General features: G+C 45.4%; 1 protein-coding gene across 1 annotated transcript in view; it reads left to right on the forward strand.

Annotated features, from left to right (window-relative positions):
- The window catches only part of Lpcat3 (lysophosphatidylcholine acyltransferase 3), a 45593-nt gene extending 29691 nt beyond the window's left edge, over positions 1 to 15902 (forward strand). The window contains exons 2-13 of the mRNA XM_005066020.4: positions 9708 to 9815; positions 10912 to 11018; positions 11713 to 11806; positions 11961 to 11998; positions 12516 to 12694; positions 13238 to 13346; positions 13949 to 14035; positions 14130 to 14296; positions 14755 to 14902; positions 14972 to 15130; positions 15227 to 15355; positions 15522 to 15902. Of these exons, the coding sequence (XP_005066077.1) occupies positions 9708 to 9815; positions 10912 to 11018; positions 11713 to 11806; positions 11961 to 11998; positions 12516 to 12694; positions 13238 to 13346; positions 13949 to 14035; positions 14130 to 14296; positions 14755 to 14902; positions 14972 to 15130; positions 15227 to 15343 (1313 nt within the window). The 3' untranslated portion in view covers positions 15344 to 15355; positions 15522 to 15902. The remainder of the gene's footprint in view (positions 1 to 9707; positions 9816 to 10911; positions 11019 to 11712; positions 11807 to 11960; positions 11999 to 12515; positions 12695 to 13237; positions 13347 to 13948; positions 14036 to 14129; positions 14297 to 14754; positions 14903 to 14971; positions 15131 to 15226; positions 15356 to 15521) is intronic.
- The last annotated feature ends 194 nt before the right edge of the window (positions 15903 to 16096 follow it).

Consider the following 16096-nt stretch of genomic DNA (forward strand, 5'->3'; position numbering starts at 1 on the left):
CAGAACAGGCTTCAAAGTTATACAAAGAAACCCTGTCTCGAAAAACCAGGCATGGTGGTGCAAGCCTTTAATACCACAGTCTGGAGGTAGAGGCAGAAGGATTAGGAATTAAAGGCCAGCCTCAGCTACAGAGCAAATTCAGGCACCATGGGATATATGAGGCCCTATTTTTTTAAAAGAAGAAAATATTAAATTCTCTTCAGCTCAAGCCGGGCAGTTGTGGTGCACACTTTTAATCCCAGCACTCAGGAGGCAGAGAGACAGGTGAATCTCTGAGTTCAAGGCCACCCTAGTCTACAGAGTGAGTTCTAAGATAGCAAAGGCTACACAGAGAAACCATGTCTTGAAAAACAAAACAAAAAAATCTCTTCAACTCTAGGAAGCAGAGTAACGTTTTATGTTCTTTAGTTTGGGGCATCACATCGTTAAAGGGTTAGTACTCAAAAAGATGAATTCTGTCTATCCAGAATTTATGAGCACTCCTGACAATTAGAATCTCCCAGACTCAGCCTCCGCCTGCGTTCAGCCCCCGGAACCCGTATGACGGTGGAAGAGAGAACTACACAAACTTGCCCTCCGTCTTCCACACACTCACTACAGCACTCATACCCGTACATGTCATGCACACATATGTGCGTGCACACACAGACACATACACTAATACATGTTTAAAAGTAAAACGTTTAAAGTATTGGATTTTTTTTTTAAAGCACAGTCCCACCGAAGCACAGTCTGGCCTCAGTTGCTATATAGGCAGAAATGTCCTTCAACTCCTGATCCTTCCATCTCTATCTCCCAAGTGCTGGGATCTCATGTGTGTGCCATCGTGTCTGCTTTATATCATCCTGGGATCAAAGCCAGGGCTTCATGCATGCTAGGCAAGCACTCTACCAACCGAGCTACGTTCCCTTTTCCAGCGCTACCCACCCTTTTCTTCCTTTCTTTTTTTATTTGAGAGTCTTCTTATATAGTCCAGGCTAGCCTCTGAGTTCGAGGACTGCGGACTGGTACCACCAGGCCCGGCTCTGATCTGTGGCTCTGCACGTGCTTACTTGTGACCTATTCCTTCCCTGCACAATGTCTGTTCATATGAGATTTCATCTTGTTTCTTCACTTGATCACCTGACTGGTCATAGGTGTCCCGTCGTCCACCCCCCTACCCCTTGAGTTGCTAATATCCTGACATCTCAACCAATAAGATAGCATGCATGCCGCCCTTCCCATTATATGCCCTATAAACAGAATGCCTGGCATAAAGGAAGCATTGTATAAATATTTATGGAGTGAGTGAATAGACCAGTAATCCTCAGGATGTTTCTGGAACTAGCAAGAGCTAACGCATGAACTGCAGGAGATTTGAATTGTACCAGTTCACTTATGTACACATTTTTTGTTTGAAAGAAAAAGGTATTTCATTAACACACACACACACACACATACACACACATGTATGTAGCTAGTAGTCAATTTTGTCATTTACTGTCACAAAATATATAGAAATCTTTTACTAGAAAATTAAATTTTAGGGCAACTATGATGGTGCAAGCCATGTAAATCTACTACATGGGAGACAGAGGCAAAAGGGTCACAAGTTCCAAGCCAACCTACACTATGTAAAAACAAGGAACCCCAGGCATGGTGGCACCACCATCAGTCCCAGCACTCGGGAGGCAGAGGCAGGAGGATCTCTGAGTTTGAGGTCAAGGACATAGCTACATAGAGAGACCCTCAGTCAAAACTGTTGGGGAAGTCCTGTTATTTGCCTGTGCATTTGTCAATAAAGTACTGTCTGGCCAATAGAAAACCTAGATAGGAGGGACTAGGAGTCGAGGAGGATTCTGGGAAGGGGAAACACAAGAGAGTCAACATGTAACGCCATTGGGGGTAGGAAGCCTGGAACTATTCTCCGGTAAGAGACTTACTTAGATTAACAATTATGGGGTAATTACTTAAGGCAGAGCTAGCCAGTAAGAAACAAGCAAGGCCAACAGCTTCATAATTAATATAGCCTCCTGTGTGTTTATTTGGGACTCATGCGGATCTAGAACCAGGCTGGCGCGGCAGAGCCCAGGTGACTGGCGGGGGATAAACCAAAGTGGCTAGCAAAGAAAAAGCTTCTCTTAACAGAATGGTGTCAGAAGTGGGATTGGATTTCCACGCAAAACAACAAAAGCTTTAAAGGAATTTTAGAAACAGAAGAACGGAGAGAAGCACAGAATTTTGGTAGCAGCATTTTTCTCAGGTGTGCTCTGTTTTGCTAGCAACAAGCCTAGATTCACGTGGCTCGCTTACAGGAGTCTTCCTGACTCGGCATAAAAAAAAAAAAAGAGGGTTGTTTTAAGAGACTCTGCTACCGATTGAAAGGGGTGTACGTACAGCTGGAAGTGGCAGCTTTTGCTGGAGGTCAGCATGGACTGAGGTGGTAAGCTGGAGTTACGCTTACGCCCGCCATCTTGAAACGGCAGTTTAAAACAGCCGTGGTTTTACAGATAAGACACGTGGCCAGAAAAACATAAAGATTTACAGTAAAGTCAGACTTGGATAAAGAAAAACTTCTAAAGGTTTACAGTGTGTTTAAAAATATATGTGAGATTGAGAGAGAAAATGAAACTGCAAAGTGGTAAATAAATACAAAAGCCGGGTGTGGTGGCACACGCCGGTAGGATTGCTCCAGAGGCAGAGGCAGGCAGGTTTCCACAGAGAAACCCTGTCTCAGAGAAAAATAAATAAAAGTGAAAGAAATAAAGTAATATTAGATAAATAAATAAGCCACACAAAGATGGAAAATACACAGAGAGTCTGGATACTGTACACTATTGTGTTTTTCAGTTTTTTGCTTGCTCAGGAAGGAACTGCTGCTAAAGTACAATTGATTATAAATGCTGCTGAATTAATCCAACTTCTATCTTTTGAAAATGCCTTGACTTCAAAATTTAAGTATAAGGATATGTTACTCGGAAAAGGAGTTTTAATTTATGTTTCCACAGAACATAAAAAGCTGAGGATTTCTTCCAGGCTTCTGTGGTTTCACGAACCAAGACCCCCGGAAGCAGTGGACCAGGTGTTCCAATGACTGAGACAGCTAAGATGATACAGCCTTACAGACCCCGAAAATATGGACTTATACAGGTTTCTGAGATTTGTCATGATCCCCATGGTGTGAACAGCGCCCCCTTCCAGCAGGAAGAAGTTTGGAATGAGCGACGTCCCAATTCCCATCTTGTTTATAAATCTTTGTTTTCATTTAAATGGGATTGTTTATAATTGGCTAGTGATTACAGCCAATCGTTTTTAATGGTAAAAAGGGGAATTATGGTATGGGTATTGTTTTTCATTTATTGAGACAAAATCAAGGTCAATTTTGTGATGCTTATATTTCTCCTCTTGATTAAGTATTGTGCTTATACTGATCTTTTACAACGTAATGCATAATTGAATACAGACTATATAGATAGTTACTTATAATAGAATTTCTAGTTACATAAGTTAGGTTTCTAGATATACAGAAATATATTTGAGATGGACAGTCTTCAAACCTCTCAAAGATCTTCAGAACATGGCATTTAAAATGGTTTAGGGTTTGTCTTGACAATGAGAAATGTCTGCTCCTGGCAGCACCAATTACGTCTGAGAGGAAGATGGGCATCGAAGAAACTCGTTATAAAGTTTGCTTTCAACATGGCAAGATTAGCCATTTGGGCAAGAAACTGCTCTTGCCTAGATTGTTTGACTGTTGTTGTATCATCTGGACATGCAGGACCCACAGGAAAGTGACTACTGAACTCAGTCTTACAGGGTTCCTGCTTGATGAAGAGTCTACGAGACTTGCTGCAGGACAAAGAAAAATGACTGACAGACTGCCAACGCAGATGGACAGTTTGAAATTTCCTGCTTTGCTGAGAAGTGTTCCAGACACATTGTGGCCTATGGGCTGAAGATGGATGCCCCAACATTACAGAGGAACTTCGGGTGACTGTCCAGGCAATAAGATGTCTCTGTCAATCCTAGTGTTTATATATTATCCTTCTGTGGTCTTTGATGGAGTTGAAGACAGATAGTTATAATTACAGTTTTCCTTAGTTATGATAAAAGATAAGCTACATAGAACTTGGGACTCACAAGGATGGGATGGATGATATTTTCTTTAAATCTTGCTAAAATATTGTAACTATGTTCTTATTTGATAACTGTTCTGTTATATACAATTTGACTGTGTTAAAGTTAAGACCTTTCTTTTTGTTTAAACAGAAAAGAGGAGATGTTGGGGAAGTCCTGTTATTTGCCTGTGCATTTGTCAATAAAGTACTGTCTGGCCAATAGAAAACCTAGATAGGAGGGACTAGGAGTCGAGGAGGATTCTGGGAAGGGGAAACACAAGAGAGTCAACATGTAACGCCATTGGGGGTAGGAAGCCTGGAACTATTCTCCGGTAAGAGACTTACTTAGATTAACAATTATGGGGTAATTACTTAAGGCAGAGCTAGCCAGTAAGAAACAAGCAAGGCCAACAGCTTCATAATTAATATAGCCTCCTGTGTGTTTATTTGGGACTCATGCGGATCTAGAACCAGGCTGGCGCGGCAGAGCCCAGGTGACTGGCGGGGGATAAACCAAAGTGGCTAGCAAAGAAAAAGCTTCTCTTAACAAAAACAAAAGACAACTATGTGGTAATCCATTTGCTTATAACAACAACTGGAGATGAAGCTATTCCAGGGGCTAAGGATTACAAGATCAAGGCCTATCTAGGCTGTCGAGACTTCATGGTCAAGTTGGGCAGCTTCATGAGACCCTATCTCAAACCAGTAAAATATAAAAAGGGGACTAGTGATATAACTCAGTGGTAAGAGTACTTTCCAAACGTGTGAGGTTCTAGGTCCAGTCCTTCATACTGCAAATGAAAACAGGCCAGGTGGTATCACACGCCTTTAGTCCCAGCACTTAGGAGACAGACAGACAAACAGACAGACAGACAGATCTCTGTCTTTGAGGCCAGCCTACTCTACAGAGAGCATTCAAGGACAGCCAGGGCTACACAGAGAAACCATGTCACAAAAAGGAAAAAGGGAGGGAGGAAGAGAGAAAAAGAGAGAGAAGAAAACATTCTTTCTGGATTGATACTCTTTAAAATCTTGCAGTTATCAAACGCCCAAAACAAACTATATGATGAACTAACTGCATTTTCTATTTTAAGTACTTTATTATATTTACTTATTTGTTTTTTATTTAAATTAGAAACAAGCTTGCTTCACATGTCAATCCCAGCTCCCTCTCCCTCCCCTCCCCTCCTCCCCCACTTCTTTGTACTTGTATGTGTGTGCACATACATGCATGTGCAGGTCAGAGGATAACTTGCAGGAGTTGATTCTTACTTTTCATCACGTAGGCCCCAGAGATCAAACTCAAGTACCCTTACCAGCTCAGCCATTTCCCTGGCCAGCTCAAAAATACTATGACCCAGTAAGTAAGGTACCCTTCCAAAACACCAAGAAGGAGGCTATTCTCCAGACATGCCCAGTGCAAGCGTGTCAGCTCAACCACTTGATAGAACGATGAGGATGAGTCTACGGCAAAGCCACTGGCTATGCTCTCTCTGATTTAGGCATACCAAATGTATTGACCCTTTAATATGAAGTGAGCAAGTCTTGGCTATATAGAAGTTAGCAGACTATTAGGAGCTCCCCAAAGAGTTTGCCCATAGCCCTTGGATCATATCCTGAGTGCAGCTTTATAATTTGGTTGATGCCCAAAGTTCAGCCAGCTCACTACATAACTTGATGTTAATTATGTCTTCTCAGAACTCACAGGACAGATCACAGGTGTAAAACCCTATTTCTGAGCATAACTGGGCATCTTCTCTTCCTTGGTTTGGAGCTTCTTGTATTTGTTGATGCAGGTTCTTTACATAGGCTAGTCTGACCTCAACCTGAAGATCTCTTTTCTTGGCCTCTCAAGTGATAGGATTGGAGATGTGTACCATCATACCCAACCCTTGTGTCTTTTTTATTATTATTCAATGAAGAGAAAACTTCTTAGCAATAGTTGTTTTGATACAGGGTCCCATGTATCACAGGCTGGCCTCAAATTTGATATGTTTATGAAGGTTACCTTGAACTTCTTGATCCTCCTGATTGCACCACCCAAATGTTGAATTATTAGTGTGCACCACCATGTTTTAGTTTCATGTGGTACAGGGGATCATACTCACAGCTTCCTGCATGCTAGATGTCTTAGGGTTTCTATTGCTGTGAAGAGACACCATGACCACAGCAAATCTTATAAAGGAAAACATTTAATTGAGGCTGGATTACAGTTCAGAGGTTTAGTCCATTCTTGTCATGGCAGGAAGCATGGCATCATACAGGCAGACATGGTGCTGGAGAAGGAGCTCAGAGAGTTCTACATCTGCATCTGCAGATAGTAGGAAGAGAGCGAGACTCTGGGCCTGATGAGCATCTGAGATGTGAAAGTGACAGACTTCCTCCTACAAAGCCACATCCAATGAGGCCACACCCCATATGGTGTGGGATATTTGTACACTGTAAAAATCTATTGCTGTGATTGGTGTAATACAAAGCTGAGTGGCCAATACCTAAGCAGGAGGTACAGGTGGGATTTCCTAGGAGAGAAAAGAAGACGAGGAATCTAGGCATGCAGGAAACATGGAGAGGAAACAGGAGGTAGAATATGGAAGACAGGTAATGCCACCTGGTAGAGCGTAGATTAATAAAAATATGGATTAATTTGATATAAGAGCTAGTTACGAACAAGCTTAAGTTATAGGCTAAGCTTTCATAAGTAATAAGAGCCGGGCGTTGGTGGAGCACCCCTTTAATCCCAGCACTTGGGAGGCAGAGGCAGGCGGATCTCTGTGAGTTCGAGGCCATCCTGGTCTACAGAGTGAGTTCCAGGACAGCCTCCAAAACAATACAGAGAAACCCTGTCTCGAAAAACCAAAAAAAACAAAAACATAAGTAATAAGAACTCTCTGTGTTATTATTTGGGAGCTAGCTGGCGGGACAGAAAAAGACTTGTTACAATGGGGTCCATTTTTAGTCAAACCACCACATTCTACTCTCTGCTCCCCATAGACATACCATAATACAAAATGCATTTGGTTCAACTTCAAAAGTCCCCATAGTCTGCCACAGTGTTAGCACTGTTTAAAAATCCAAAGTTTAAGGTCTCTTCTGATGGTTATGGTAATCTCTTAACTGTAATCCTCTATAAAATCAAAAGGCAGATCACATACCTCCAACCTACATTGGCACAGGATATACATTACCATTCAAAAAGGGAGGAAAGGGAGCACAGCAAAGAGATACTGGACCAAAGCAAGACGGAAAACCAGCTAGGCAAACTCCAAACTCTGTATCTTCATCTCTGATGTCAAAAGATTCCACATCTCCAACCCTTTTCAGCTTCGTTGACTGCAACACACTTCTTTCTCTTGGACTGATTCAACTCACTGTCAGCAGCTCTCCTTGGCAAGTATCCCATGGCCTCTGGCATCTTCAACATCTTGGGGCCTCCAAGGAAATCCAGTCTTTACCTTTACAGCTTCATAGAATGACCTCTCTAGGTCATCAGGGACATCCCTGACACATGGCTTGCCTCAGCGGCTTTCCTTAGTTACAGAAGCAAATTCCATAACTCCTTTCTTGTATCATTGATTCTAAACTCAGAACCATGTGGCTGAAGCTGCCAAATTCTACTGCTTGCTGGGACTGGAACATGACCTCCTCATTCAAATATTCACCAGCTTTCTGTCTTCAATGGTTTCCTTCACTCCCTAAGCTTAGCTGTCCTAGAACTTGCTCTTTAGACCAGTCTGTCCTTGAATTGAAATCCACCTGCTTCTGCCTTCTGAGTGCTAGGGTTAAAAGTATACCACCACACCCAGCTCTGAACTTCTCTTACTCCTTTTCAAAAGTTGGAAGCTTAGTTTGGTGGGGTCTTGCCCTAAGATCACCATTCCTTTTATTCTCTCTAGAATCAGACTTTTTAAAAATCTTTTTATCGGGCTGGAGAGACGGCTCAGTGGTTAAGAGCACTGTTCTTCCAGAGGTCCTGAGTTCAATTCCTGGCAACCACATGGTGGCTCACAACCACCTTAAATGAGATCTGATGCCCTCCGTTGGCATGCAGGCAGAAGACTGTATATACAATAAATAAATATTTTAAAAAAAAACAGAAAAGTAACCATTTAAAAAAATATTTCTATCTCCTTGAACACTGGATGTAGCTACATTAAACTTCCTGGTGCTCCTTTTCTCCTCAAATTTGTAGTTTTTTTCTTGCTCAGCTTTCTCCTTTTCATTATACATCTGCAGAAGACTGGCCACTATTAGCCACATGACATAGTCAATGCTAGGCTGTTTTGAAATCCTACTGCCAAAGCTTTTAATCTGTATCTCTTCAATTTAGTCTCAGGCAGATCTTTTTGGGCAAGAGCAGAAAGCAGCCACATTCTTTGCCAAGCTATCACAAGAACAGTCTATGCCACTTACTAATATTCTCCTCTGAAAACTGTTGAATCAGGCCCCCACAGCTCAAATCACCCTCAGCACCACTGTCTTCCATGTTCCTACTAGGATGGCCCATTAAGTCACTTAAAGTGTCCAATTATTTTCCTGGTCCAAAGTCCCAAAGCGTTCTGTATTCCTCCAAACAAAAGCATGGTCTGGCCTACCACAGTAATACCCCACTCCTAGTACCAACTTCTACCTTAGAGTTTTATTGCTGTGAAGAAATACCATGCATGACGTTTGGGGCCATTTTCTTTCTTTTTTGGTTTTTTGAGACAGGGTTTCTATGTGTAGCACTGGCTGTCCTGGAACTTGCTCTGTAGACCAGACTGGCCTCAAGCTCAGAGATCCTCTGCCTCCTTAGTGTTGGGATTAAAGGTGTGGGCTGCCACCGCCCAGTTTATGGTGGCCATTTTCATTTAAACCACCACACTGGGCAAGCACTCGACCAACTGAGGGAGATCCCTAGATCTGACACAGCATACACAGCAGCACGAATGTACCCACACATACATTCATAGAATTTGCTGTGGAGCCCTGGCCCCTGCCAGGTACTCAACTGGCCTGAGCCTTTAGTGGTGGTGCATTCCTTTAATCCCAGTATTTGGGGGACAGAGGCAGATGGATCTCTGAGTTCAAGGCCAGCCTATCTAAGAGTGAGCTCCAGAACAGCCAGGACTATACTGAGAAACTCTGTCTCAAACAAAGCAAAACTTGTAGTTCTAAATTGTATTTACAAAAAGAAAGGAAAATTACATTATGGGAGTACTGTTTTGTCTTCTCTATTAGCATCCATACAGTGTATTTCTTCTGAGGGCCAGCGAGATGATCCAGTGGGTAAAGAGCACTTGTCAAGTAAGCCTGAAGACCTGAGTGTGTGGATGCAACTGGAAATCACTACGTTAAGCAAAATGATTCATTCAAAAAGACAAATATTGCATATTTTCTCATATGCAGGTTTTTCAAAGGCATGCAAGTACGACAGGAATTATTTGGGAGAACTGGGAGTCCAGTGAGGACACAGCAGACTCCACAACCATGATCTGACATGGCATACACAGCAACATGAATGTACCCACACATACATTCACACGCACAGTAATAATAGTTTCCTTAATCCTCTGCTTCTCCCTCTCTGGCACCAGGCACAAGTAACCCTTTTCCTATTTTTCTCCCATCTAGGCTACCCATTGGCTCTGTTTTATCGGCATTACCTTTTCTACAAGGACAGCTACCTCATCCATCTCTTCCATGCTTTGACAGGCCTCTCAATTGCTTATTTCAACTTTGGTAAGTGAGTGGATTAAGCAGGGACACTACCATAAGAAGACAGCTGGAGAGGAATGGGTTGGAACAAACACCCTTGAGAGAAACTAAGATTAGGACATTTTGGTTCTTAAAACATTTTCATCTTTACAAAGGGAAGATTGAATCCATAGGAACACAGCTTCATTTGTCATCTTTTTTCTGTTTACATCCCCCTACTGTATATATATTGGGGGATCAGGAGAGATGGCACAGCAGTTAAGAGCACCTGCTCTCCCAGAAGACCCAGGTTCAGTCCAGCACTCATGGCAGGTGCTCAAAACCACTTGTAACTCCAGTTCCAGGGGACCTGGTGTCTTCCTCTGACTACAGCAGGGGCACACATACACACACTCACAAAAATAAAGATATTTTCAAACATTTTGAAAGCCTGTTAAATAATTCAAAATAAGGTACACTAATATTCTCCTCTGAAAACTCCTGAGCCAGGCCCCCACAGTTCAAGTCACCCTCGGCACCACATATATCAAAGCACATAAGGATGTACATTTTCATGTACCGGTTAAGAAGTAAATTTAGTGTTAGGCATTGTGGTGCACACCTTTAATCCCAGCACTCAGGAGGCAGAGAGGGCCAGCTTGGTCTACATAGTGAGTTCCAGGCCAATCAGGGCTACATAGAGAGACCCTGTCTCAAAAGTAATAGTGATAATACTGTTGACCATATTTAGGGGTCGGTGAGATGGCTCAGCAGGTAAAAGCACATGATGACCTTCTCACACGGTAGAGGAAAATCACCCCTCCAGTTGACCTCCACACTCACCAGGGCATACCCACACATAAAAAAAAAATGAATGTTTGCTTTGAGAGAGTCTCACAGCCCAGGCAGATCTCAGACTATATAGAGGAAGATGACCTTGACCACCTGTCTACTTCCCAAGTGCTGGGCTGCAGGCATGGAGCACCATGCCTGGTCCTTTGCAGCTGGGGATCGAACCCAGAGCTTCCTGAGAGCCAGGCAGGCACTCCACCAAGTGAACTGCGTTGCTCTCCGTGTTCTTTTGTGTGGTTGGGAGTCTGGAGGACGGGCCCCTAAATGCTGCTGTCTTCTCTGCGCACAGGCCACCAGTTCTACCACTCCCTGCTGTGTGTCGTGTTCCAGTTCCTCATCCTGCGACTCATGGGCCGCACCATCACTGCCATTTTCACTACCTTTTGCTTCCAGATGGTAAATTTGTCTTGTAGCAGCTCAGGTCACATCTGGCAGGTGTGGGGAGGGGCAAGGCAGGGTGGTAGCATGGTGACCTAGGAGATCTAGTTTGTAATCCCGCCTCCCAGCACACAGCAGTCTGGCTGTGGGCAGGGCACTCATCACAGGCCCTAGGCAAGTAACTCATTCCTGGCCTCAGGACTGTGCCATCAGGGTCCCCTGGTTCTCACCAGGTTTAGTCCAGCTGACCATGAGGGGAGTCACTCAAAGGCAAGGCAGAAAACTAATTTAGAATGAGCTGAAGGAACTAAGCATGTAATGTCCATCTGCCATCCTAAGCAAGTCTGTCCTCACTGAGGTGTTAGAAAACATCTGTAGGGTTTGTTTGTTGAGATGGGTCTCACTATGTATTCAAGGCCAGATTCAAACTCTAGCTCTAACTGGCTTCAGTCTCTCTCAAGTGCCAGGATTCTAGGTCTGCACCGGCAAGCCTGGCTCATAGGAACTTCTTAATGTTCTAAATGATGGGACCAGAAGAAAGGAAAATGAAGGAATACAGGGAATTCCGAGCAAGGAGAAAAGTCAGGCATGGTGGCATAGGCTTGGAAGGCAGGAGAACTATGAGCTGGAGGTCAAAGACCACCACCAAAAAAAGAAAGAAAAACACAGGGGAGAGGAGGAAGAGGAAGAAAAGTAAAGACTTCTCTCCTAGGCCTACCTTCTTGCTGGATACTACTACACAGCCACTGGTGACTATGACATCAAGTGGACAATGCCACATTGTGTCCTGACGTTGAAGCTAATTGGTAAGTTGAAGGGTACAGCCTTCCTCCTTTACAACTGGACCCCTCCCTCACAGAGCCCAAATAAACTACACTGGTGTTCCTGCCATGTTGGCTACAGTCTGTCTACAGACCAGATCCTCATGTCTACCTCCCCTTCCCCTCTCTCTCTGCTCAGGTCTATGTATTGACTACTATGATGGAGGCAAAGACAGGGTGAGTATCCACTCTGGCAGAGAGACTAAGGATTAACCAGAGGTTAGGAGAAAGGGTGGAGCCTCTGCCTCACTCCCTAACCTATGAGCTATCTTTCAGATAGCAACTGGGTCCAGAATCCAGCTTTTGCACAAAGTCCAGAGATCAATGCCAGCAAGGCATTTGTCATAGCAACCAGGCAGCCACTAACTATGCTACCCCACGTTTCTACATAAAGAAACTTTTTCCCACTCCCACCCCCACCCCACAAGAGACACCACACAGAGCTCCAGGCAGTGGGGCTCAGACTGCATTCAAGGCTAAGATTAAGATTCAAGGCTAGGCCGGGCGGTGGTGGCGCACGCCTTTAATCCCAGCACTCAGGAGGCAGAGGCAGGGGGATCTCTGAGTTCAAGGCCGGGCTGGACCGACAGCCTCCAAAACAATACAGAGAAACCCTGTCTCGTAAATACAAAAAAAAAAAAAAAAAAAAAAGATTCAAGGCTATCCTGAACCGTGTGCTCTCTTCTCGGCATAGGACTCCCTGACCTCTGAGCAACAGAAGTATGCCATCCGGGGTGTCCCCTCCCTGCTGGAAGTTGCTGGCTTCTCCTACTTCTATGGAGCCTTCTTGGTAGGGCCCCAGTTCTCAATGAACCACTACATGAAGCTGGTGCAGGGACAGCTGACTGACATGCCAGGGAAGATACCAACCAGGTAACTGCCCCTCCTGGCCAAGACCTCTTTGTGTGGGTATCGCACCCATACAGTCACTTGTGAAGCAACTAATTTCTTAAAGGCCAATCCTAGCACATTGGTTCCATTGACAGTGTCACATGGGCAATGTCTACAGGCTCCTCAGCTTAGACTGTGCCAGCCATGCTTGCTGACCCTGAAGTACACATAGACGGTTTCACCGCTCCCTTTAAAGCCACCGTTCAATATACAAAAATGTACACTTAATAAAAGATAATGCAAAAAAGCCACTAGAAATTCCTTCAGGGAACTCGTCCCCAAGTTTCAAGAGGAGTTGAAATTACTAGTTGTTCTGTACGGGCTTTTTAGTCTTACCACCCCTCCTGCCTGAGCTCCCGGAACTAGGTTTGCAAGGAGCCACACAGAGCTCCTCCCTGGAAACAGCTTCAGGCCCAGGGATCCGGGTGCCACTGCCTGCACTCGGCACCCTGAAATGCTCCTGACTACAGGTCGGAGGGGGAAGGGGAGGCTCTGCTGTCTGTGACCCCACTTGTTCCTTTCCAGCACCATACCTGCTCTCAAGCGCCTGAGTCTGGGCCTTGTCTACCTGGTGGGCTACACCCTGCTGAGCCCCCACATCACAGAAGACTATCTTCTCACTGAAGACTATGACGTGAGTGTCTGCCAGCATGCCAGTGTGACTACTGCCTCACAGAAAGGGAGAAAGAAGCAGAGACCCTACAGATGAGAGGAGTAGGCCATGCCACCTACAGATGAGTGTTGGGTATCAGTGCCACCCAGGCCTTCAGCAGCACAAACAAACCTTCTTAGGTCCAGGGCAGCACCAGGTGCACGTTAGCAACAGCCTTTGCCTTGCTTTATGCCGGGTGACTTCTTGGAGTGTGGCAGCTGGTGGCTCTGCAGTCTATTTTCTCTTAACTGACAGACTGGGGACTCGTCGGAGTTCATACTCCAAGAGAGAGGGGAAAGTGGCTTTTGTTCCAGAAAAGCTCCATATCCATTCTGGGTAGCCATCTCTGAAAAGTAACACAGACTGTGGCTATACAGGATCCATCTGTATAAATGCCTAGACTTTGCCAAGTAGAAGGCAGGTGGATATTGGTGCCTCTTGGCTGGTTACAGATAGGTAAGGGCTATGTTGTCATGACACATGTGACATCAGGAACTGATTGGAGTAAAGAAACCATCCACAAGTTTGAAAAGAACATCTGGGGGACTGTGTCATCCTTAATGCTCATGTGTTCTCTTCTCAAGAGCCGCCCTTTCTGGTTCCGCTGCATGTACATGCTGATCTGGGGCAAATTTGTGCTGTACAAATACGTCACCTGTTGGCTGGTCACAGTAAGTAGGAAAGATAAACTGTATTTAGACAAGCTGGAGGGGGTGTGGCTGGGAGGGTAGAGTGACAAGAACCCTAAGCTGCCCCTCCCCTCAGGAAGGAGTGTGCATTTTGTCGGGGCTGGGCTTTAATGGCTTTGAAGACAATGGGACCGCAAAATGGGATGCCTGTGCCAACATGAAGGTGTGGCTCTTTGAAACGACCCCTCGCTTCAACGGCACCATCGCCTCTTTCAACATCAACACCAACGCCTGGGTAGCCCGGTAAGCATTGGGACTGGGCCCAGGCTCCTTCCTCCGCAAATGTGAGGGCAAGGATCTTTTGTCACCTTTCCTCCTTAGCATTCTGCTAAGCTTTGTTCTCATTGAGGCACACCCCCCCCCCAAAAAAAAAAGACGTGCCTGAAGCCTTGTCTGTCCTTGTTATGTCCTCCCTTGTAGTGCTGTTTATATACAGTGTCACAGTGACAGCCCATCCCCGGCATAACCTTGGCCACTACACCTTTGGTGTCGGGCACTCAGTAGGTCCTCATTTACCCATGGAAGCCTGGAGTCTCTGTTGTGCCTGAACTGTGACGGCTCTCTCCCATCTCAAGCCTATTAGCACTGCTTCCCATACCCTCAGTGGCCACAAGTGGGAGCCCGTCAGCACTCCACGCCTCAGGGCACCGAGCCCCAGAAGCAGGAGTCTGAGGGTCACCTTTACCCACCCTCCTCTCTAGTTACATCTTCAAACGCCTCAAGTTTCTTGGAAATAAAGAACTCTCACAAGGCCTCTCCTTACTGTTCTTGGCCCTCTGGCACGGCCTACACTCGGGATACCTGATGTGCTTCCAGATGGAATTCCTCATTGTTATTGTGGAAAAGCAGGTACGACCCAAGGGTGGTAGGAGACAGACGGGGATAAGGCCAAGACTGACCTCTCTCCTCCCTTCCCAGGCCACCAGCCTAATTCAGGAGAGCCCCGCCCTGAGCCGCCTGGCCGCTGTCACTGCCCTGCAGCCCTTCTACTACCTGGTGCAACAGACCATCCACTGGCTTTTCATGGGTTACTCCATGACTGCCTTCTGTCTCTTCACATGGGACAAATGGCTTAAGGTAACGACGAGCTGGTTGCAGGGCTGCCCGTCACCAAACCCTCCAGTAGTAAAAGACAACTGTCTCACCACAATTCTGCGGTCTCTGTCTCCACAGGTATACAGATCTGTCTACTTCCTTGGACACGTCTTCTTCTTGAGCCTGCTATTCGTATTGCCTTATATTCACAAAGCAATGGTGCCAAGAAAAGAAAAGTTAAAAAAAAGGGAATAATAGATTTCCCTGGTGAGTAAATAGTCTACAGACGATGGGCGAGGTGGGGTGGGGAGTATGATATCGGTTCAGGAGGATCACATAGCTGGCCCACTAGGGAGTGCTCTGTGGGACACTATGTTAGGAAGGGAAAGGGTGCCATTCGGTCAACGGTCTAAACTACCGTCTTGCCCTTTAGGTGGCCGAGAGCTGGACTGGTGCAGAAACTACTTGTCTCCCTTCTCACAGCACTCCTCCCCCAGAGCAGACGCCAGGAGCTGGAAGTCCCAGCACTCTCAGCTGGGCCTCTGCTGCAGCCAAGTCTTCACCTGGCCAAAGGGGAAGCTCTCGTGGGAGGAGCGGAGGGGCTGCACCCCCTTTGGACTCCCCCATGCACGTTGCCTTATCTCTTCCCTCTAGCCAGGAACTTGTGTTTCTTCTGCCAATCTACTACGATTGTACATGTGCCGATACCGCCACCCCCCATGGGGGAGGGAAAGGTACAAGGCCCTGCCTGCTCCACTTTTTCTATCTTGGAACTATACCAGATAAAATCACTTCTGTTTGTTCAGTTTTTTCACTGCTTAGCACCCCTGACTGCTTTCTTTCATACGTGTTCTCTGTGCTTGCCGAAGCTGAGCTCATCAGGGTCTCTCCTTGAAGGCACAAGAATCTAGGAAATGAGGAACTCCTACCTTCCAAGTCCGGAACACCAGAACCCAAGGGGGACAGTTTACACTACCATGTGCTGCTAAGTTTAAGAACCCTCAAAAC

Source organism: Mesocricetus auratus, unplaced genomic scaffold (genome assembly GCF_017639785.1).
Source record: "Mesocricetus auratus isolate SY011 unplaced genomic scaffold, BCM_Maur_2.0 Super-Scaffold_100676, whole genome shotgun sequence".
NCBI lineage: Eukaryota > Metazoa > Chordata > Mammalia > Rodentia > Cricetidae > Mesocricetus > Mesocricetus auratus.